The 23,921-nt window shown below is 37.4% G+C and overlaps 1 protein-coding gene across 1 annotated transcript; it reads left to right on the top strand.

Moving 5' to 3' along the window:
- Nucleotides 1-20,131: 20,131 nt before the first annotated feature.
- Nucleotides 20,132-22,291, top strand: LOC133864736 (vestitone reductase-like). The gene is made up of 4 exons (XM_062301148.1): nucleotides 20,132-20,261; nucleotides 20,494-21,039; nucleotides 21,861-22,056; nucleotides 22,150-22,291. The coding sequence occupies exons 1-4, from the start codon at nucleotides 20,141-20,143 to the stop codon at nucleotides 22,289-22,291; spliced, it is 1,005 nt and encodes a 334-aa protein (XP_062157132.1). The 5' UTR covers nucleotides 20,132-20,140.
- The last annotated feature ends 1,630 nt before the right edge of the window (nucleotides 22,292-23,921 follow it).

Raw genomic sequence — 23,921 nt, 5'->3', positions numbered from 1 at the left:
ATAGATCCATAGTCCCTACATGTTGGGATAGGGGTGTACTCTGCACACTCTTAATGGATGCCACCTATGTGAGCGTGGAGGTGGTGTCGTTTCTTATGAGACTTTGGTAAGTCTCTAGAGCTCTCATGAAACCCAAGGGAGTATGGCTTGTATAAGGTGCCAACCCGCTATAGAATAACCCAATTTTTTTTTTTTTTTTTTTTTTAGAAAAAGTTATGTGGATAATAAGTTTCGTTCACTTGTGAATTTGGTTAAAAGAATCTAACTCTTCCATGATTCATTAAGTTCCTACTTATTTATCTTAGGTGTGGTTAAAACTTGCAGATACCACATCGATGCATGTTTTTAGTCTACTCTTATTCTAATGTTTGTAACATGTGGGGGATTCTTGTAATGTTACAAACAATTTTTTTTTTTTGGTGGCTCAGCCATTGATTCATATGTTTATTAGCAATTTTTTCATTATTTACATGAGTTTTATAACCAAAGGATTTTTTATGAAATCTTGTTCTCATACAGCTTTTAATTGTCTTTAACAAATGGAAAAGGTCATGGGCTTTAAAAGAGAAATTAGTTTTAACTAGTTTAACAGTTTTGACCATCAGACGTTATTAAGCTTTATGGTATTTTATGGCTTTAATGTTTTGACCATTTATTTTTTCTTCTTAGAGAGTTTTGACCGTTAGTCATAAAATCTCAAAATATAACCATTTGGTCATAAAGTGTTTTCAATGCCTTTAGATACTATAATAAATTTACTAAGCCATTTATCATGTATATATATAAGATACACTACGAGTACTTGATATATATATATATATATATATATATATATATATATATATATAAAGCGACGTATTGCCTGCCCGCTTGCAGTAATCACCAACAACATAATAGGAAATTGGAATTCTTTTGGCCTCGGTCCGCTCTGCTCGTTGGAAACTTGCTTCTTCAATTGATGAATTGTTTCTAAATGAGCTCTTGTCTTCCCAGGTCCCTAATACAATAATTTGCCTCTTTTGTCGACTCTTGTGAATGGTACTAATCCCCACCTCAACCTCTGTTCGTTCAAAATGTATTCCCTGTCAAATTTTTTTTTTTTTTTAGTTCAATTCCTTTCTTTGTGAGGGTTGCATCTTATATAGAAAATAGAATAATCATTACAATGCTGAAAGTCAGCAATTACCTACTAACATCAATGCTGAATGTCAACAATTACCTACTAAAGTATGTCAACAATTACCTACTAACATCAATGCTGAATGTCAACAATTAAGGCTAAATCTATGCTACCATCAATGCTGAATTATCTCTTAATTGACAACTCACGCCAACACTCCCCCTCAAGTGGAAGCATCCAAATCTTCAATGCGCAACTTGTCTAGTGAGTTGTAAAACTCTCTGCTTGATACGGCCTTTGTAAGAATATCCGCCAGTTGATCTTCGGACTTCACAAATGGAAACCGAATTATTTTAGCTTCGAGATTTTCTTTAATAAAATGTCTGTCAATCTCCACGTGTTTAGTGCGATCATGTTGGATAGGATTGTGAGCAATAGCGATTGCTGCTTTGTTATCACAAAAGAGGTCCATTTCGGAGGTAGGTGCAAAGCCAATTTCTGTTAGAAGTCTTCTTAGCCATAGAAGTTCACAAGTCCTTTAGCCATTCCACGGAACTCTGCTTCAGCACTTGACCGTGCCACCACCTTTTGCTTCTTACTCCTCCACGTAACAAGATTTCCCCCAACAAACATGAAGTAGCCTGAGGTGGATCTTCTGTCTGTGGTATTCCCTGCCCAATCTGCGTCTGTATAACCATTAACTCTGAGATGATTATTCTTTGCAAACATAAGTCCTTTTCCTGGGGAGGATTTTAAGTATCGTAAAATCCGAATCACTACTTCCATATGATCCTTACTCGGTTGGTGCATAAATTGGCTTACAACACTCACTGCGTAAGCAATATCAGGACGGGTATGCGAGAGGTAAATTAGTTTCCCAACTAACCTCTGGTATCTTCCTCTGTCTGTTGGCACTTGACTTGGATGTTCTCCGAGCCTGTGATTCTGAACAATTGGAGTGTCTGCTGGCTTACAATCCAGCATTCCAACCTCACAAAGTAAGTCTAGTATATATTTTTGCTGAGATAAGAATATACCTTTCTTTGATCTAGCAACTTCTATTCCCAGGAAATATTTGAGTCCTCCCAGATTTTTTATCTCAAATTCGGTTGCCAATTGTTTTTGAAGCTTATCAATTTCCTCTGCATCATCCCCTATAATGATCATGTCATCAACGTATACAATTAAAGCTGTTACCTTGCCCTGTTGATGCTTCAAAAATAATGTATGATCTGAATTGCTTTGGTGGAAGCCATACTTCTTCATTGCTTGACTGAACCGTCCAAACCATGCTCGAGGTGATTGTTTCAGTCCATACAATGCACGCTGCAACTTGCACACTATGTCAGTGTTTGAAGATGCTGTGTAGCCTGGAGGAGTGTCCATGTAGACTTCCTCTTCAAGATCGCCATGGAGAAAGGCATTCTTTACATCCAACTGATGTAATGGCCAATCAAGGTTGGCTGCGAGTGATAGCAAAACCCTGACTGTATTTAGTTTAGCCACCGGTGAAAAAGTTTCTTGGTAATCTACACCATATGTTTGGGTGTATCCTTTTGCAACCAGTCTTGCCTTATATCGTTCTATAGATCCGTCTGCCTTATGTTTAATTGAGAAGACCCACCTGCACCCAACTGTCTTCTTCCCTTGGGGTAGTGGGACCAAGGTCCATGTTTGATTCTTTAGTAGTGCCCCCATTTCTTCCTCTATTGCTTTTGTCCACTTAGGATCCATTAATGCCTCCTGAACTGTAGTAGGAATATGACATGCAGAGAGCTCCTGTGAAAAACTCTTGAGTGGCTCAGGCAATTTTTCGGTGGAAACATAGTTGGCAATTGGATACCTCGACCTTCTTTCCTCCATGTCTGGGGAGTATCTGTTTGGTGGTTTGCCTCGGTTATGCATGAAAGGTAAGTTATACCCAGTATCTATAGCATTGATAATTGAGGGTGTGCCAATATTACTTACCTCAGGGATATTCTTAGGAGATGGGCTTGCAGCAACTGAGAGGCGGGGGGATTCTTGTTCTTCTCCTGATGGTATAGGCTCAGCTGCCAGAGGTTCTTCTTCGGATGGTATAGGTTCAGCTGCCAGAGGTTCTTCTTCGGATGGTGTGTCTTTCTGATTCTCAAGCCATTCAAAGGTTAGCCACTTCAGCTCTTCATCTAGTGTCTCCCCCTGAAGAGGAGCAGTGGATACCGAGGAAGGGTAGAAAGGAGCGGACTCCAGAAAAGTGACATCCTGTAGCACCCCAGATTTTTAGTAATGCAATTAATGTCATAAACTAGAATTTAAGACTAAATGAAATAAACTGACGGAATTATTCAGTAGACTGATTGGCATAATAATATTAATAAATAATATTAATGTGTAATAATAACTGCGTGTAATATTACTGTACAATATATATATCTGGTTTATAAATTTATTATGTTTAAATATTATTGAGATAATAATATTACCGATGAAACAAACTAGACTCAAAACGGGTTTAAAATTTCACTTTAGTGAGATTATTATTGATAAAGACCTAGTGTAAAAATACCTAAATCTGCGATAATATCTGCAGGTGATTCGATGCATTTTCTAATAAAATGCTTACCGACACTCTCTCCCACCGACAGAGTTTAAATTCATTTATTTAAAAGTTGATTATTTTATTAATCAGCCGTCCTCCCGCTGTATTCCATTAAGTATTGCCGACACTATTCTTGCCGACACTCAGACCTTTATAACTGGATTCCTTCTACAGCAGGAACATGCATCCTTCTTTCTTCTATTTTATTCTTTTTCTTTATTCTTTCATTTGTGCTCCCTGTTGCTCGAATAAGAGATAGAAGCAGGCGAGAGATAGAGAGCTGAGTGAAATTGAGAGAGAAACAGAGGCAGAGAGAAGGAGAGTGAGTTGAGAGTTATGAGTTGAGAGAAGGAGAATAGGAGAGTGAGTTGAGATTGTGAGTGAGACAGAGAGATGAGATTAAAGAGAGAGGCAGGGAGAGTTGAGAGAAGAGATGAGTCCGAGAGGTGGAGAGATCCGGGTGACCCGCGGGAGAAGGACCGGAACCCGTGCAACCCAGACCTAACCGAGAGAGAGACCCGATTCCCCGATCAATCTCGGTGGCCGGTGAGGCGATTCCGGCAGTTCTGGCCGTGACCCGTGCCGCACCGTCAACAGATTCCAGCAACCCGGAGACCCGATCGTGGAGGACCCGTGTGCAGAGCCGATGAACAGAGACCCGAAACCTGGGAAACCCGTCAACGCCGTACCCAGATCCCGGCAACCCAACTCACGACGCCCCGACCCAGTAACGATCCAGCCAGCTCAGACCCGAGACCCAGCGTGCCTGATGTGAATTTTAAATGTACTCGCAAGTGCACGAATCGTTTGCAATAAAAGGGTTTTGCAAGTGCGAGGTCGATCCCACAGGGAATTGTGTTTTTGAAGAACAATTTTGTTTCTAAACTAATTGAATCTTAACCTAGTTCCAAAAAAAGTTTGATTTTAATAAATAAAAGAAAGAAAAAACATAAATAAAATAAAACAAAACAAAAGATACTAAGGTTTTGGAAACCACACCCACCAAATCATAGCAACATATTATCATGTTCATCAATACACATCCGAAGTTCTCACCATACAAATCTTATGTATGCTTTACTATGCTTCAAAAAAATCATTAAATCATTCAATGAATCCGTTCTTTGCACAAATCACAAAAGATATCCGGTTTTAACCAAATCATCAAATGTATCCGTAGAACGAAACACAATGAATATCCAATGTTTTGATAAATAAAAACCCAAGCAATCATTTATGTGAAATTATCTCAAATCATCAAATGTATCCTTGAATCACAAAAGATATCCAAGAATCATTCCACACATTGAAAAGAAGTAAAACATAGGAAAAATTAAACCAAATAAAATCGGATAGTATAAACTTACATGAAAATATTGTTGCTATTCAATAGTGAGGCTTCATCCTCAACCTTAGTTGAAAAACTAGCTACGCATGACTATGAAAAATAAATTCTAAACTAAAGAAAAACTAAACTAAAAATAAAAGAATGTATTTGGTCTCTAGCTCCTCCTTCTTTTTTCTTGAGCCTTAGAGGTCTATTTATAGGGAGAAAACAAATCCTAGAAGCCCTAGAATTCCTAGAAAAATTGGAGGTTCATCTCCTAGTTTGAGTAGGAGACTCAAAACACAATCCAAGAAGGAAAAGGACTCCAAATTCGTCCAGATTTGCGGCCTTTTATTGCGGGGTACTTTTGGCATAGCAGACGTCTGAATTAAGAAAATCCTATTTCATAAGGATTTGTAGAAAATTGAGCTAGCTTTCCAACGTCGCTTGATTCACTTCAATCGGATATTTGAGCTGAAAGTTATGGTCAAAACACTATGACATGTGCAGAATTTGAATTCTAATCCGATTTTGACTCCAATTAGAGAAATTCCGATTTAGTCCTCTCCTTGATTTGGTTGAACATAACCACATCATCTAGGTCTTCTCGAAGTGTGCTTTCTTTCACCATAAAGCTATTGTTTTCTCTCAATGACCTGCAAAATACTAAAATACCAAAACTAACAACAAACATTAGAAAATAACAAAGCTAAAGGTTTAGTAAATGCAAATTAAGGGGTTCACATATGCAATATTTGACACTCATCAGTGCCCCAGCCCTAACCGCATCCCCGAGCCCGACAGCCCAGCCGGCCCAGATCCCGCGAACCACAACCCGCTTGACCCATCAAACCCGTGAGCTGAACCCATGGTTTCCGGCCGAACCCGAACGATCCAACAACCCGACTAGCCGAAACCCACCGAACCAGAAGAAATCTGGACCCCAGCAAGCCCAGACCCAGACTCCCAGCCGAACCGTAGCCGGCCCTCCACCGTGACCCAACCCAGACCGTGACAGCCGTGAAACCCGACCCGTACCCATGTGATCCGATAGTTTGAAAGCCAGAATTCCGACGAAATGATGTGAATTTCCGGTGGTTTCTCCCGGGAATTTCGCTAGGTAAATTCCGATTAATCTTTGTGAAATTGTTATGGGTTATTTTGATTCATGAGCTATTGATTAATGGGTTTTCTGGTTGAACTGATTGGGTATTTTAGATTGTAATGTTTCGGTTGTTTTCTTCTCTGTTTTGAAATGGGTTTTGCTTAAGTTATAATTCTCAAAGGATTGGCTAAATGTTACTGAATTGTAATATATTGAAAAGTGTTTTGGATTCTAAGTGTTTTGATCAAAGTTAGTTATTCCTTGTAATTCGATTCTCTAAATTGGCCAAATGATTTTACTTGATTTATGTGTATTTTGAGATATTGATATCCTGTTGATTATTGGTTTTCGGGTAGGTACTGATGTGTTTTAAATATAAGTACTCGCAAGTGCACGAATCGTTATGCAATATAGCGTATTGCAAGTGCGAGGTCGATCCCACAGGGAATTGTGTTGCGAAAATTAATCTCTATTCAAACTAATCCTATTTTAACCTAGTTCCAAATTGAGGGTTTTGTTCTAAAGGAAAACATAAACAAAAATAATGAAGATAAAGGGGTCTAGGGTTTCGGAATCCACACTCACCAAATCACAAGAACATAATCTCATGCTCATCACACATATTTTGAGGTTGTCACATTCAAATCTTAGGTATGCTCTACATTGCTTTAAAAATCATTTGAAACATTCAATGATTCCGTTCATAGCACAAATCACAAAGAGTACCAATTGAAATCAAAACATCCAATGTATCATTCAATCACAATGGATATCATCATTCAAACCGATAAAACAATGTATTAGTCGAACGACGCACAATGAATATCCAATGTTTTGATAGATCAAACACCAAGCAATCAATTTTAATGAGACTTATTCCACATCATCACTTGTATCCGGAAACCACAAGAGATATCAAAACATCATCTCATAAAAATCGAAGTGGAACAATGAGAAATCAAACCCATAAACTCAAATAGCATGAACAAGCAAGAAACTCGGTTTCTCTTCAATGGTGAGGTTTCATCCTCAACCCCAAACGAAAATATTAGCTACACATGATAAAATAACTACAACTTAAAACATTAAATTAAAAGCATAAAAATCAAAGAGTTGCAAAAGGAAAGAAATAAGCTACAAGAAGAAGATAAGCAAGAAGATAAGCCTTGGTCTCCTTTTATAGCCAAGTGGTTTGTGTGGAATGGGTGAGTGGGTGTTATTTTATGTATGAGTGGAGAGATGAGTGATGAGTGTTTTATGGAATGAGTGGTGAGTGTTTTATGGAAAGATGGTATTTTATGTTGAGTGGGGAAAAAAAGGTGATTAAGTGGCTGAGAATGTGGAGAAAATCGTGTATTGGCTCTAGCTTTGGGGAGACAAGGAATGAGGCAAAAGAAAAATAATAAGAGAGATGGTTCCGGATTTTCGGGATGATCCGACGACTGAAATTCAAACAGCCATATCTTTTTCCACGCATCTCCAAATTGGCTGAAACTTGTTGCGTTGGAAAGCTGATATTTTGAACTTCAATTTAGATCTAAGAAACTCTCAAAAAGGATATCTTTTGGTCCTGTTATGATCAGTCTAAATGTAGTGGTCTGCTGCATCCGAATTTCCTTGTATTTTGCTTGAATTGTATCATTTCTCTCTTATTGTCCTACAAAATATAAAAACACTAAAACTAACCAAAGCATTAGAAAATAACAAAGCTAAAGGTTTAACTAATGTAAATTAAGGGGTCCAAATACACAATATTTGGTACTCATCAAATACCCCCAAACTTACATTTTGCTAGTCCCTTAGCAAAACAAAATGAAAAACAAAATCAAAGCATGAAACATAAATCCTCTTTCGTGGGAGACACGATTGCATTTAGCATATGTAACAAGCCTTTTAAACCCCTAGGACTCCCTAGTGGACGAGTGAAGTATCGTGAGGGTTTGCCAGAAATGATACCCACAAACATTCAAACACTACGTTGTCAACGAGAAAAAGTTTTACCCAGACCATGGTTCATACGTCATTGGCATGCTTAAAAAGACAAACCCCATCATAAACATCAACAGGGGATCCAATCATCAAATCACTCATAAATGGACAGTTAAGACATCACATTTCCTCAAAAGTGTAGAGTGAAATCAACATGCAATTATGAGGTTTCATTTTAATCTCAAGATAAGTACTTCAAAAATCATTGGAATCCCTATCAAATGAAACAACCAAGGCAAGATATGCAAATTATTTTATTTTATTTATATATATATATATATATATATATATATATATATATATATATATATATATATATATATATATATATATATATATATATATATATATATATATATATTTTTGGTTTTTTTTTTTTTTTTAATATGTTGGCTGTGCAATGCTCGGCTCCCTTAAGCTTTCTAATTGACCCATGTAACGAGTGTTGGGCCAGTGGCTCCCAAACCAAATGGTCTTAGGGCACTAGATGTAGAAACATCCCTAAGGGCTTAATTACTCAAGTCAAAAAGGCTACGAAGCCAAACTAGCCATACAATTAACCAAATTGAAATTCTCACCTTTTGACGCGAACACTCAATGCTTAGTGAGGCAAGAGGCCCGGTTACTCAGTGAAAAACTCAAAATGATCTTCTTTTTCTTTTTTCTTTTTTTTTTTTTTAAAATATATATATATCTTGCAAGTCAAGGTTATTTATCAATAAGTCATCCAACAACTCTCAAAATACACAATTAAGCACAAATTCATACCCCACAAATTACATGCTAACGTGCTCGTGATAGTTCAACTCAAGTGAAATCTTACTAGCCCAAAAATAAGTCAAAAGACTCAGATTCCTAAAGACATGATGTGTTCAAAAACTTAAGCAAGCCGATGAAATGCAAACCACAGCTATGGCTTAACTCAAACTTGACAACATAATTTTTTTTTTTTTTAATTAAAACATTTTAAGAACAAAAAGACAACTAAAAATAACTAAAAACAATTAGAAAAATTAAACAAACACACAAATGGAAACTTAAACAAACAGAAAATTTAAACAAACAAACAAACAAATGGACAGAGTGCTTTTCCATACCCCCAAACTTGAATTACACATTGTCCGCAATGTGTAGTGTAGAAATACATTACCAGAAATACGGAAACATCGAGGTGTGAAAGGTCAAGGCGTCCCCCAAACTTAAACACCAAAACACCTGTCAACAAAAACTAACAGCAACATTTCTCATAGACACAAACATCAAAATGTTAGTTGCTGTCAGAAACGAAAATAAAATGAAAAGAAATAAAAATGAAAGAAATCAACTGTACAAAAAGGTAAGAGAAAATTTACAGCGCCTTCCCCGATCATGTGGATGTCCAACCAATCCCTTCCACCCTTTCTTCTTTAGAATCTGATATCCCTCTAGAAGAATGTGTCGCCTTCTCAGGTGGCCAACTTGCTTGCTTCGAAGGATCTTCGTAGCGCCATTTTTTTTTTTATTACAGTCCATAAATAAATAAAAAATAAAAAAAATAAAAATAAAAATAAAAATAAAAATAAAAAATAAAAATATAATTATTGTCTTACAAAACGAAGTACTTCTAAGAAAACATAAACTTGCGAATCGGACCTTTCCTGCAACATCCCCAGAGTATTCGGTATGCTTATACCTGACTAAGTTTCTGGGCGGAAAACCCTGAGGTTTTGGACTACACGCAAGAGGTCCTGGTGTTGTTCTTGCAGACGATTGGTATTCTGCTCCAACTCAGCATACCTCTTTTCCAAGTCTTTCGCATACGAATCTACCACCTTCTTCAGCTTTTTATTTTCTTGCTGTAGGACCCGATTCCTACGCCTAAAGTCCATGTACATTCGCTGCAAAGCCAAAATTTGAGCTTTTAGCGCTTGAACTTCATTCCCTCGAACTTGCAGACGTCGAGCCATGTTTGTAACTGAAGAAGCACTCTGAATACTGAAAGCCAAAGAGTCATTGATGGCTTGAGCATCAGTCCTATCCGCCAACAACTTATCATCTTGAGGAGTTATGATGCCTTGAGCCACGGATGCAGCTGCTGCATCATTCAGCATTACAGAGTCATTGGTCATGAGAGGACCTTTTTGCGTTAAGAATAATGGACGCCAAATTTCGGGTTGTACTACTGGCGTAGCATTCAGATCAAGATTATTTTGGGAAGAGGAAGAAGCCATTTTTCTGGAAAACTTAGGAAACGATGATATCCCTCAAAGAATCTGAAGGAGAGAAAGATAGAAATGAAGCGGTGATTCGAAAGATTTGAAGGGAAGGAAAGAGAACTTAATCAGTGGGCGAGACGCGGTCTAATCAACGTCATTCTGAGCGCAGCCTCCACTATCACTAGTAGACAGCCGCCCACGAATCACGAGTTCTCTTCTTTCTGAGCGCAGCCTCCACTATCACTAGTAGACAGCCGCCCTCGAATCACGAGTTCTCTTCTTTTTCAAGTTTTCACCCTTTTCACCTTCTCGAATTCCGAATTTACCCAATGACTTTTTCGGATTCATCGCCGCACTTTCCGCAACTAGCAGTCGTAGAGGGGCATCCCGAGAATGAGCTGGATGAGCATTCCGAGAAAGGGATGGAGATATTACGATTCACTGTCGGCACCACTTGCACCGTCCCCTCTCAAATTTTCTCTATAAATTCATTCGTCTTCTCTCTTGCAAAGCACACCTATGAGTTCTCAACCCTTCACACTTCGAGAGCCAAATCTTTCTTCTAATCTGAACTCATCATCGCTTCCTGGAAGGGAAGATGTAGTTCATAACCAATTTCAAAGTTTAAAGTTGGAAAAAATGCAGCATCACAACCAGATTCACAAACAACGAAGCAAGACTATTCTTGATCATACTATCCAGAAGCAAGATTATTCTTGATCATGCAAGACCTTCTCTTCCGTCTTGTCAACCTGGACGCTCCTCACATCTATCCTCAATCCGGTGATGGCGATCTATGACAGAAGAGAGAGAGCACTACGATATGAGTACCGCACTCATATCCTTTCCAGATTGCTTGCCTCGCCTTCTTTGCTTTCTTCACATTCCCCACCTTCCTCTCCTTCGAGGCTTCCATGTTCTCATTTAGCAAGCTTTCCATGGTTCATGTGGGTTGAAACTGTAAGGGTAGTTGGTTGGAGCAAGTGTCCTACCACTAGGTGAAACATGTTGTACAGAAGAATCACAATAATTATCAAAATAAGAATCCATGCTTCACTTACACCCTATAGTAAGAAGTTATCCCACCATTGAAAAATTAAAAATAAACTAACAAACAAAAACAGACAACAAAATAAGGTAAAACAGAAACAAAATATTTAACAAAAATAATTAAAAAAAACAACTGTGCAAAAAGGTAAAAGAAAATTTACAGCGCCTTCCCCGATCATGTGGATGTCCAACCAATCCCTTCCACCCTTTCTTCTTAAAGAATTGATGTCCCTCGAGAGAAATGTTTCGCCATCTTATGTAGCTAACTTGCTTGCTTCGAAGGATCTTTGTAGGACGATGGTTCCTAGATTTGCGCGGTTGTGTGCATAGATCCTTGACAGTTTTGGCATAAGATGGCTCTTTGAGACATGTAAGAATTAAAGCTTGGGGCTCATGAAATGTCTCAAGAGGGATGGTGATGAAGGAATGAGCTTCAGTACTCATTCCGTATTCGGATGTATTTGGATTGGGCGAGGGCGCTGCTTGCTCCGGGTGCTCCTCTCTTCCTTCCCCTCTGATGCTATCCACAGTTTCTTCATTCTCCAATAAAGTGATGGGAGGGACATGCTCATGATCAGAATGGCTAGCATCATCCTCATCAATCATGTAGTGCCCTTGAGCCATCAGCTGAATTTGAAGCTCTTCTTCTTCCAGTCTGTTAAACTCAGCAACCAGATATTCGAACTGTCCTTCTATCCTGGCAATCGCCTGAGTGTTTTCCAAGGTAGCATTCTTCACGTCACTAATAGCCTGCTTCACTTCATTAATAGATTGGGTGTTAACCAATGTGGCATTCTTCATTTCATTAATGGTTTGACTTGAAAACTGCATGAAGGCCTTGAGAGTGTCTTCTAATGATGACTGTGGTGTCGGTTGATTGAAGGATGAAGGATGGGAAGATTGGGTATCGAACTGCGAATATTCGGGATAGTGCAGTTCCTGAAATTGGGGAGCATGATTTCCCATGGCTTGAGCATGCCACGAGAAATCAGGATGATTGCTCCAGTCCGGGTTGTAAAAATTGGGATTTGCATCAAATCCCGGACTAGAGAAATTGGGGTTCATTTGCTCATAAGAAAGATTGCAGAATTGTCCCCATGACAGACAACTACTAGCACTATGATGAGGATCAGAGCAATATGAACATGGTTCATGTGGGTGATCATTCATGTTTTACAATCACTTCCTACCAAAAATATGAACCCTTTTTTTTTTTTTTTTTTTTTTTTTAAAGAAATTGCAAGTGGGGCAGACAGAATTCTCTAAGAACCCAGGTTCGTTCCCAGGAAAGTGAGGGGGGTCACACCGGACACACTTAAATCCCAAGACTTTCCTAGCCAGAACTTGCCTCGACACTTAGATAGCACCGTAAGACCACACTAGCAAAATATACTTTTTTTTTTTTTGAAGATTAAAAGAAAAAAAAAATAGCACAAACAAAATAAATAAATAAAAAAAATTGAAGACTAACACGAATGCATAAAAAAAAATAATTTTTTTTTTGGCAAGACTTTCTGCTACTGAACTATTCCAGGTAACACCTCCAGTGTTGGTTCGATCGATCGACTTCGCAAAATTCCGCACAACCTGAAATAACAATAAAACAGAAAACCTTGCTTTTTTTTTTTTTTTTTTTGGGTTAGACAATAAAACAAAAACAAATAAAAAATAAAAAGAAAAAAAATTGGAAGACGAAAAAGAAAACAAAAATCTACCTAAACTAGTAGAAAAATAAAATCAATTCAAACAAAAATCAATTTCCACAAACAAAACAATTCCCCGGCAACGGCGCCAAAAACTTGATGTGTTTTAAATATAAGTACTCGCAAGTGCACGAATCGTTATGCAATATAGCGTATTGCAAGTGCGAGGTCGATCCCACAGGGAATTGTGTTGCGAAAATTAATCTCTATTCAAACTAATCCTATTTTAACCTAGTTCCAAATTGAGGGTTTTGTTCTAAAGGAAAACATAAACAAAAATAATGAAGATAAAGGGGTCTAGGGTTTCGGAATCCACACTCACCAAATCACAAGAACATAATCTCATGCTCATCACACATATTTTGAGGTTGTCACATTCAAATCTTAGGTATGCTCTACATTGCTTTAAAAATCATTTGAAACATTCAATGATTCCGTTCATAGCACAAATCACAAAGAGTACCAATTGAAATCAAAACATCCAATGTATCATTCAATCACAATGGATATCATCATTCAAACCGATAAAACAATGTATTAGTCGAACGACGCACAATGAATATCCAATGTTTTGATAGATCAAACACCAAGCAATCAATTTTAATGAGACTTATTCCACATCATCACTTGTATCCGGAAACCACAAGAGATATCAAAACATCATCTCATAAAAATCGAAGTAGAACAATGAGAAATCAAACTCATAAACTCAAATAGCATGAACAAGCAAGAAACTCGGTTTCTCTTCAATGGTGAGGTTTCATCCTCAACCCCAAACGAAAATATTAGCTACACATGATAAAATAACTACAACTTAAAACATTAAATTAAAAGCATAAAAATCAAAGAGTTGCAAAAGGAAAGAAATAAGCTACAAGAAGAAGATAAGCAAGAAGATAAGCCTTGGTCTCCTTTTATAGCCAAGTGGTTTGTGTGGAATGGGTGAGTGGGTGTTATTTTATGTATGAGTGGAGAGATGAGTGATGAGTGTTTTATGGAATGAGTGGTGAGTGTTTTATGGAATGAGTGGTGAGTGTTTTATGGAAAGATGGTATTTTATGTTGAGTGGGGAAAAAAAGGTGATTAAGTGGCTGAGAATGTGGAGAAAATCGTGTATTGGCTCTAGCTTTGGGGAGACAAGGAATGAGGCAAAAGAAAAATAATAAGAGAGATGGTTCCGGATTTTCGGGATGATCCGACGACTGAAATTCAAACAGCCATATCTTTTTCCACACATCTCCAAATTGGCTGAAACTTGTTGCGTTGGAAAGCTGACATTTTGAAATTCAATTTAGACCTAAGAAAATCCCAAAAAGAATATAGTTTGGTCCTGTTATAATCAGTCTAAATGTAGTGGTTTGCTGCATCCGAATTTCCTTGTATTTTGCTTGAATTGTATCATTTCTCTCTTATTGTCCTACAAAATATAAAAACATTAAAACTAACCAAAGCATTAGAAAATAAAAAGCTAAAGGTTTAACTAATGTAAATTAAGGGGTCCAAATACACAATATTTGGTACTCATCAGGTACATTTTTGGTTGGGTTTGATCGGTGACTAACTGCTGAGTGTCTTGTAGCGTTTTAGTTGTGATGTTTTTGATTACTGGGTATTTTGGATTGTAATTGTTGTATGGGTTTACATGCTAAAGTTATGAGTTTCTTATTGAGCTATTTATGTATATACGAATTGTGTGTATTTCCTGTTCTGATTGTAGTATCCTTAGTTGTCATGAGTTTATTGTGGTTCTGTTTGATTTGGATATTAATTATGGGTTTTTAGTAATTGATAGAAAATACGTGGATATATTTAAATTAAGTATTTATTTATGAGATTTGAATTGATAGATTATTAGTAGAATTTTATTTAAATATTTCTTTGTCCAGTAAATGATTATTTTATATTTTGGCAGGTTGTGGTCGTGTATACTGTTGGCTAACCGAGTGTGGTTCACCCTCTATTTTGGTGATTTGTCAACAGTGTATTCTGATTTTCATGTGTATATGTATATACGGACTTTGGACTATTAAATTCGGTTAAGATTGATTATGAATTTTGTATATGTTTAGTACTGGCCGTATATTGAGTGTATGGTGTATTAGATCAAATGAACAGTAAAATTAGTTAATCATGATATCCCTGTTTATTATGATTTCTTGTTTTTATTAATTAATGATTCATAATGGTTGGTAATTAATTGAGTACTTTGATAAATTAATGAGGTTATGTTTATTCAAGATTCTATATAAATTGGTATTTCTAATAATGGTTCTATTAAAGAAAAAGAGTTTAGATGTTATTAAATTAATACTAAAACTAAGACACTTGTGATAAATGAAAATAAGTAATATTCATGAATAATGATGTTAACACTTTTATGTGTATATGTATTTATAATTTTTCAGATGATGACTTGAGAAACTGCATTAATTGGCTGTAAGTATTTCTATACATACTGAGAACGAAGCTGGTGGATTTTTCCATGATATTGTGTTTATTGTTTTATTTAATTTGTTCATTGCATGTGGCCGATCATGCATAACATGTTGTGTCTAAAATAATATAACGGCTGATGAGATAGCCATCAACAAGCTGATGTAGTAGCAGGGAAAAGAAAGGCTAGTCAGTGGATCCAGGGGGTTCAGAGTGACCCAGGAGTGTCCGAAGGCCTAATATATAACTAATGCTGGGACAGGGAGGATTCCAGTAAAAACAGGTAAGACTTTAAGTGGGAGGCAACGGACGTAAACGAACAGGGATTTAATGGCCCTGGGTACGAGAGTCTGAAGAAAGATGATCATAAAATACAAACTAAATGGTTACTACGATGCATATTCATACAACCAATACATTTGCATTATACGCGTGGCTATAAAGCTATATCTGCATGTTGAAGGATTTATTAAGTAAATTAGTATTCACCTTATTATTGGAAACAGTGGACTCACTTTGGTTGTTTTGTGTTTTTGTTTCTATATATATATATATTCTGTTAATGCAGGTTAATAGACAAAAACAAGAGCTCAAGAGGTTTTATAGCTAAGGACACATAGTTTATATTTTGTTTGTAGTCTTCTGTGTTTATAGCATTTTATGTTGACAAGATTGCTAATGATTTATATGTATTCTTTTGTGTCATTATGACACCGGTTCCCTTGTATTTGTTATAAGTATTTTCTAATAAACGTATCGAGGTATTTCAGTCAGCTCTAAATGTGTTATGTTATCAATTACTAAGGCTTTAGAAGAAATATATATATTCCGCTGCGAGAGTTTATCTCTGATGTAGTAATGTCACGTGGAAACCGGAGGTTTCTACTTACGAATTTGCTGGTTCAAATTTGGGGCGTTACACATCCATAGTCACATAAGTACGCTGAGTAGTAGGGTCATAGCAGCGGTAGCCTTTTTGGTATGTAGCATAGCCCAAGAAGAGGCACCGACAAGCGCAAGGGTCAAATTTGGTACGTTGGTTCTTATGAAGGTGTACATACGCCACACATCCAAAGATACGGGGTGGGAGCATGAGGGCAGAAGGTAGAGAGACCAAGGTTGATAGGGATTGTAGTGGGGTTTGGAAATTTAAGACTTTGGATGGAAGGCGGTTGATCAAATGGACAGCGGTGGTAACTGCATCGGGCCAATGTCTTGTGGGAACATGGGCGCCGAGGAGGAGAGCTCGGGCAGTTTCAAGAATATGTCGGTTTTTCCTTTCAGCTACCCCATTTTGTTGTGGTGTCTGGGGACATGAAGTTTCGTGGATAAGGCCGTGGAGTTGAAAATAGGACTGAAAATGGTGATTGACATATTCTCCACCATTGTTAGAACGAAGAATCCGAATCTGAGCTGAAAACTGAGTCTGAATCAGAGCATGAAATGACTGAAAAACCTTAAATACTTCATCCTTATGTTTAAGCAAATATAACCAAGTCATGCGTGTGCAATCATCAACAAACGTTACAAACCAACGTACACCAGAGACAATAGACACGGGGGATGGTCCCCATACATCAGAATGAATTAAAGCAAAAGGAATGTCACTTTTATTCATGCTTAAAGGATAAGTAGCCCTATGACTCTTGGCTAAAATACAAGTATCACAATTTAACTCAGAAGCTTCTACATCAGAAAATAAATCAGGAAACACATGCCTTAGATACCCAAATGAAGGATGTCCCAAACGACGATGCCACAACCAAATCTGTTGAGTCTTGGAACTCAGTGAAGACACATGATGAGTTCTTCCCATACTGAAATCTTCCATGTAGTATAATCCCCCCCTCTTAGTACCACGCCCAATTATCTCTTTGGTGAGAATATCCTGTATAAGACAAAAATCAGCAAATATGAGTACCACACAATTCAGGTCTGTGGTAATTTGACTCACAGATAGTAACTTGTGGGACAATGAGGGAACAAGTAATGTGTTGGATAATTGAAGAGAGGGTGATAATGTCACAGAACCAGCTCCTGTGACAGGAGAGACCACTCCATTGGCATTTGCAATGCTAGTGCGCCGTGGAGATGAATGTTGAGAAAGATCCGTAGGATCAAAGGTCATATGATCCGTGGCCCCAGAGTCAAGTAACCAATCATCACGATCAGTATTGCAGCAAGAACTAATTAATGCATGACAGGGATTACCTTGATCCACAGAAGAAAAATTCTGTTGAGGGATTAGAGAGAGACACAGTTCAGCTGCTGCTACAGCAGCCTTGCCTATGCCTGCACTTGTACCAGCGGTGTCTTGTTTCTTCCGGGCTTGGAGTTCATGCCACCAGTCCGGATACCCATGCAGTTGGAAGCAATTTTCCCGTGTGTGCTTCATATTGCCACAATGAGTGCACTTTAATCCGTCAGATGATGATCGGCCTTTAGAACCAGATTTTTCCAGCATGTTGTGGGTTCGATCCATGGATTCCAAGCTTGAGGCCTCTTGAAGCAAGCACTGCTCCTGGAGGAAGTTCATGGTCACCTGCGTTCATCACCACCTGACGAAGGGCCTCTCTACGGACATGAGCATAAGCTTGCTCTACGGTAGGAAACGAGTGTAGCTGCAGCACGTCACTGCGGATGTTATCCAGCTTGTCGTCAAGACCATCCAAAAAAACGTAGACCCGATCTTCTTGGAGGAGAGTATTATACCTTTGAATATCAGCAGGGCATTCCATTGGGTTTGGACGTCGAAAATCAATTTCACGCCAAAGACCTTGCAAGTCAGTGTAATATCTTTCCAGGGATCCACCTGCTTGACGGAGACGTGAAACACGACGCCGGAGATCATAAACCTGGGATGTATCACCACCATCAAAATAGGTGGTGGCAGCAGAGTCCCACACCTGTTTGGCTGTGGGAAACCGAATAAAGTTTCCAATTAACGTTGGATCCATGGAGTTGATAAGCCATCCTTTGACAATGGCATTGTCAGTGCGCCATTTGCGAAAGGACGGGTCGTTAGGAGATGGCGGGGTCAGGTAGCCATTGATGTAGCCCAACTTGTCTTTGCCGGAGATGTACGTCTCGACAACTTGGGACCACAAGCCATAGTTGGAGCCATCCAACTTGATGCCTATCAGTAGAGCTGCAGGTTCTGAGGTCACGGTTGAGGCCTGGGCTTTGGACAGAGCTTCGGCCATCTTGGAGGTGAGTAATTCAGAGAGAATCCCGTCGGTGGTGGATTCCTCTATCTAGGTTGGTGTTTCGGTGGCTGCCATAGGTAGATAAGAGGCTAAATCCTAGGGCTGGCGTGAACAAGGAACCGGATCGTGAGATGCTCTGATACCATGTCAAATTTTTTTTTTTTTTTTTTTTTTTTTGAGTTCAATTCCTCTCTTTGTGAGGGTTGCATCTTATATAGAAAATAGAATAATCATTACAATGCTGAAAGTCAGCAATTACCTACTAACATCAATGCTGAATGTCAACAATTAAGGCTAAATCTATGCTACCATCAATGCTGAATTATCTCTTAATTGACAACTCACGCCAACATTCCCTTCTCTCCAGTGTTTTATGTATCTCATCCCGACTAGATTATCTAGATGTTGGATGAGTATGCCTGGCTTCCCCATACATTCATTAATACAGACATATGGTTCAGTTGTCAAGTCGTGATGGTCGCATCTCCCATTCGAAGCGGGAACTGAAAGAGACGTCAAGTTTGGATAGTCGGAGAATCCCTATCATCCTTTCTGAATCTCGATACTTCTGCAATTAACAGCTGGCTCCGTTTGATCAAGTGAATCCCTGTGCTTGCTTCCTTCTAAGGCTCGAGCTGAAGTTCGAGCTCCTGCAAGAAGGATGCTATATATATATATATATATATATATATATATATATATACACACACAATTCTTTATTTTCCATGATATTGCTCCAAAAAGATTATGAGATTATTTTTATAAAGAAAAATCAAAGGGTTGTTTTATTAACCTTCGTTTTTGGAAGTGTGCTCTGAATGAAGGTAGACGTTATAGTCTAATCATGGGAGGTTGCGTGTCAAAGGATTTGATCACACCGAGTTATATACTTCAGAATGCACAAATCAACCTTTAAGGATAACACTCTTACGTAATTCTATAGCATTAAGAGATATTTCCTTATTCCATTTTTCATCTCTTGTATTTTAATTATTTTATTGTTGATTTTTCATATTCCTATTATTTTATTTCAACAAGAATTTTGTGCACCATCCAAAATTATTTCCAACAATTTGATATGTTGCATATTTATAGATAGGCATGCACCTCTTCTTGAAGATTTGCACAATTTTCCTTTTAACAGTACTTTTACCGCTTCACCCTCCTTCATGCGGTTGTTGTTTCCATTGTATTGTATAATTAAGGCCTAACCATTTATAGATAGGCTTGTCTTAATTTGTACCTTCTTTAGCTTATATAACCGCCTTATGCGGTTCTTTGAGAGGATTAGATAATTTGTTTGACCCATTTTTTACTATTTGTAATTATTTTAACAATATTTTAATTTGTTTTAAGTGTATTGTTGGTGCTTTTACTTTCATCTATCACATAGAGAACTACACATTCACAGAGTCGAGAGAGAGAGAGAGAGAGATGGAAGGAGATAAAGGTCCAGTATGCGTTACAGGTGGTACAGGATTTATAGGATCATCGCTGATCAAGAGGCTCCTTGACCGTGGTTACTATGTCCGAACCACCGTTAGATCTAACGCTGGTAAGCCACTTAATTCTCTGCAAAGGTCAAAGAAAATGCATCCATGCCTGATCCTGATCTTCGTGGTATATTTACTATATTCATAAGATCAAGAACAACACGTCCATGGCTTTCCTTTTTGGGTGTCTTTGTATATATACTATTTTATTTCAATGGTCGTTTTAATTTATTAATTTTTTGCTCAGCGACTTCTGGGAGATTTTAAATTATCTTTATTTCTTACACTGAACAGAGCAAAAGAAAGACACTAGCTTTCTTACAAGTCTGCCAGGAGCATCGGAAAAGCTCCAAATCTTCAACGCAGATCTGAGTGATCCAGAGAGTTTCAATGCACCCATTGAAGGATGCATCGGCGTCTTCCACGTGGCTACTCCGGTTGATCTCCAAGACAGAGAACCTGAAGAAATAGTGACCAAAAGAGCGATCAGTGGAGCACTGGGTATCTTACAAGCATGCCTAAATTCCAAGACCGTGAAGCGAGTTGTATACACTTCCAGTGCATCAGCTGTCGTATTTAATGGCGTGGAGGCAGATGAAATGGATGAGAGCTTTTGGAGCGATGTAGATTTCCTTAAAGTTAAAGCTCTAAAACTATTCGGAAGTAATTCAGGTTCAGGTTCCTACACGATTTCCAAGACATTAACTGAAAAGGCAGTCCTTGAGTTTGGAGAAAAACATGGATTGGATGTCGTAACCATAATTCCTTCCTTTGTTGTTGGACCCTTCATTTGTCCCAAGTTACCAGGCTCTGTTCGCTCAACATTGGCTATGGTCTTCGGTATGTGTTCTAATTTTTCTTTCGAAAGTTAATTACTATATTGTTCGTGTGGCTTGACTTTGTGGCAAATAAATTTATGTAATTTTTTGGGCAGCGGCAATTCATGTTCGAGTGTCGAAGCATGAATATAAAGTTATATCAATCAATGCTAATATGATTTATTTAATTAAATTGGTTAAGTTCTTCAACTTTAACCCGTTAATTTCGTATTGGGTTCATGTCGGTTTGTGGGTCGTGTTCGCTTATCGGGTTCTAGTCGTGTCAAAACATGAATATAAGAGTATATAAGCCAACTATAATCCGACCAATTTAATTGCATGAGTATGACCCCCAGCCCTAATTAACCCTAACTCGTAAATGTCGAACTATGAATGAAGAAAGGCATGAGAGAAAAGCATATTGGCTAGTGATTGTGAGGCCCAATTCTTGATTTGAGGTTTCATGGGTCATATAAAAAATTATCATATCATATAATTTTCTTGAGATAAATGTACATATCACAAATAAATCTCTCTCGTATAAATTCCGATAATTTTTTGGAACAGGATCCTAGCTTATTAATTAATTGTAAATTTACCCTCGAATAACATCTTACAACTTAAATATTCTAGGTTCTAATATAGGTAGTCCTAGATGATCACTTAATTACCTAAGGAATTAATCTCTATTATTTCTTGTTGGTAGGTTTTGTTATATTACAATAAAAGAGGATTTGGTGTCAAATTTCATATGGAAGAAAATGAAAGAAGCAAATCAAAGAATTTGTTTTTTCTACAATTTCCTGAAATGGAACTACTTCTAACTTATACCTCTGCATGCAGGTGACAAGGATCAATATGGTACATTTATCAATATATGCATGGTCCACGTAGATGACGTGGCCAGAGCACATATTTTTCTCCTTGAAAGTTCTACAGCAAAAGGAAGGTATATTTGCTCATCAGATCTCCTAACAAATGAACAGATGCCTGAATTTCTTTCTGCTAGGTACCCAGAATTTCAAATACCAACACCAGAGTGAGTTCTATTATCCTTCGATCGATCTCCATTTATTATAGAAACTAAAATCGTAAATCTTCTTTTCCTTTAATCTCAAAGTTGGTGGTGCAGTTCTTTGAAGGAAATTGGAGGTTATAAAATACCGAGTCTCTCATCGAAGAAGCTATTGGATTCTGGCTTCGAATATAAGTATGGGCTCAATGAAATGTTTGATGAAGCTATTCAATGCTGCAAAGAAAAGGGTTTTCTCTAGTTCAAGAATCTGCATGCATGCCATTAGTTTGATATGTAAGGCGTCGTGTATTCTCCTCTCTGCATTTTCTCTATTGTGTACGTTGTAGTATTTTTAATGGTCCAGATTTAGCGTGCTGACTGCCTTCCCACCACCGGCCAAGACCAAGAAATGAGACCCGTGACCCACGCGCGCAGAAATAAAAGAAATAAAAGCTTTTGCTGGTGTACGTCCTGTTGTAAACAATAAAACAAAGAAAACCTTAATTTAAGGTATGCCATGTCAAAGGCGCTCTTTCGTGGGACTCGCGACTTTAATTAATTTATCGATTGTGTTCTCATGGTTAAAATGTCCAATGCTTTAACAGCTCAGAAAATGTCTAATGCTTTAACAGCTCAGAAAAAAAAAAAAAAAAAAAAAAATGAGGTCCAATGCTTTAGAGCTTTTGATGCTCGTGCTGTTTTCAAGCTACGAATGAATTCATTATCATTTTTAAAATATATAAATATAAAAAAATAATAATAATAATTAGAGGTACCAAATCCCCGGATCATGCACACGGAGGAGGAAAGAATCGCCTCTTCAAATGTTCATATAAGTTGTTGGTACAATTTAAAAGAAAAAAATAAAAATAAAAATAAAAATAGAAAAGGAGTAGCCACCCCCAGTGGCCAGAGATAGCCCGCAAGCCACTCCGAAAGGCATCTAGGAGTGGCATGCGGCCACCCCCAAAGGATTGGCTGTCCGACTGGCATCTACCTCTTTTTTTCTTTTCAATTTTTTTTTTTAAAAAAAATATATAATTTTTTAAGTTTTATTTATTTATATTTTTTTTATTAAAATCGACACGCCATCTTTTAAAAAATTAATTTTTTTTATTAATTTTTAAAGTCGTCGCTATCTTATTGACACTGACATAACGCCTAATAGAATCTGTTAAAGATTTTAATGGAATTTGACTCTAGGGAACAATTTGTAAATTAAGTCAACCACAAGGATCTCCAATTTAATTTTGATATCAGATTGAGTGATTTATAATTTAGGATAATCACATGGACCAATAGTACTATTTGCCCATAATTTTATTTTGAATATGAAACGAGTTTAAGTTTAGCTCATTTGTTTTTCGAATGAATTTGAGCTTATATATTTACGAGCTACTCAATTAACTTATTTATTTCTTATAAAAAATAAATATCATAAATTTTTTTTTCCTTCTCAACTCTATGCTAATCATTAATTAATTAATTATTGATACAATTTTATCATTTGAGTTAATTAATAAATTAACTCGAATCTTAAATAAACTAATCTCGAATTTATACATATGTTTTATAATATGTATATAAATTTATTATGCACACACATACACAAACACGCACCTCTAAAACTAAACTCACTATATATATTATAAAGAGAATTTCCTTTTACTTGATATGGTCTCATTTCACTAGCACTTCAGTCAAGACTTTGGATCACAACAAGCATGCATACTCAGTACTCGGGGGAGTGATTCCTGCACTCATAATTGGACTCCACTCTATTGTGTCTTGGTCAAGTGCACCTGTTGTTCACTGTGAATAATTCTATCATTTTTCCCCTGTACTCATGCAGCTTCACTTCCAACATACTCTTAGAAGTTAGAAGGTTG

Source organism: Alnus glutinosa, chromosome 3 (assembly GCF_958979055.1).
Source record: "Alnus glutinosa chromosome 3, dhAlnGlut1.1, whole genome shotgun sequence".
Lineage (NCBI taxonomy): Eukaryota > Viridiplantae > Streptophyta > Magnoliopsida > Fagales > Betulaceae > Alnus > Alnus glutinosa.
Note: the sequence above shows the minus strand (reverse complement) of the source record. Positions and strands in the feature narration are given on the sequence as shown.

What these genes read in the sequence shown, in the direction of transcription:
- LOC133864736 (XM_062301148.1), top strand. Translation starts at nt 20,141, where the DNA reads ATGGAAGGAGATAAAGGTCCAGTATGCGTTACAGGTGGTACAGGATTT. An exon ending in CACCGTTAGATCTAACGCTG is followed by an intron (nt 20,262 to 20,493) that starts GTAAGCCACTTA and finishes TACACTGAACAG; the next exon opens with AGCAAAAGAAAGACACTAGC. An exon ending in TTTCAAATACCAACACCAGA is followed by an intron (nt 22,057 to 22,149) that starts GTGAGTTCTATT and finishes TTGGTGGTGCAG; the next exon opens with TTCTTTGAAGGAAATTGGAG.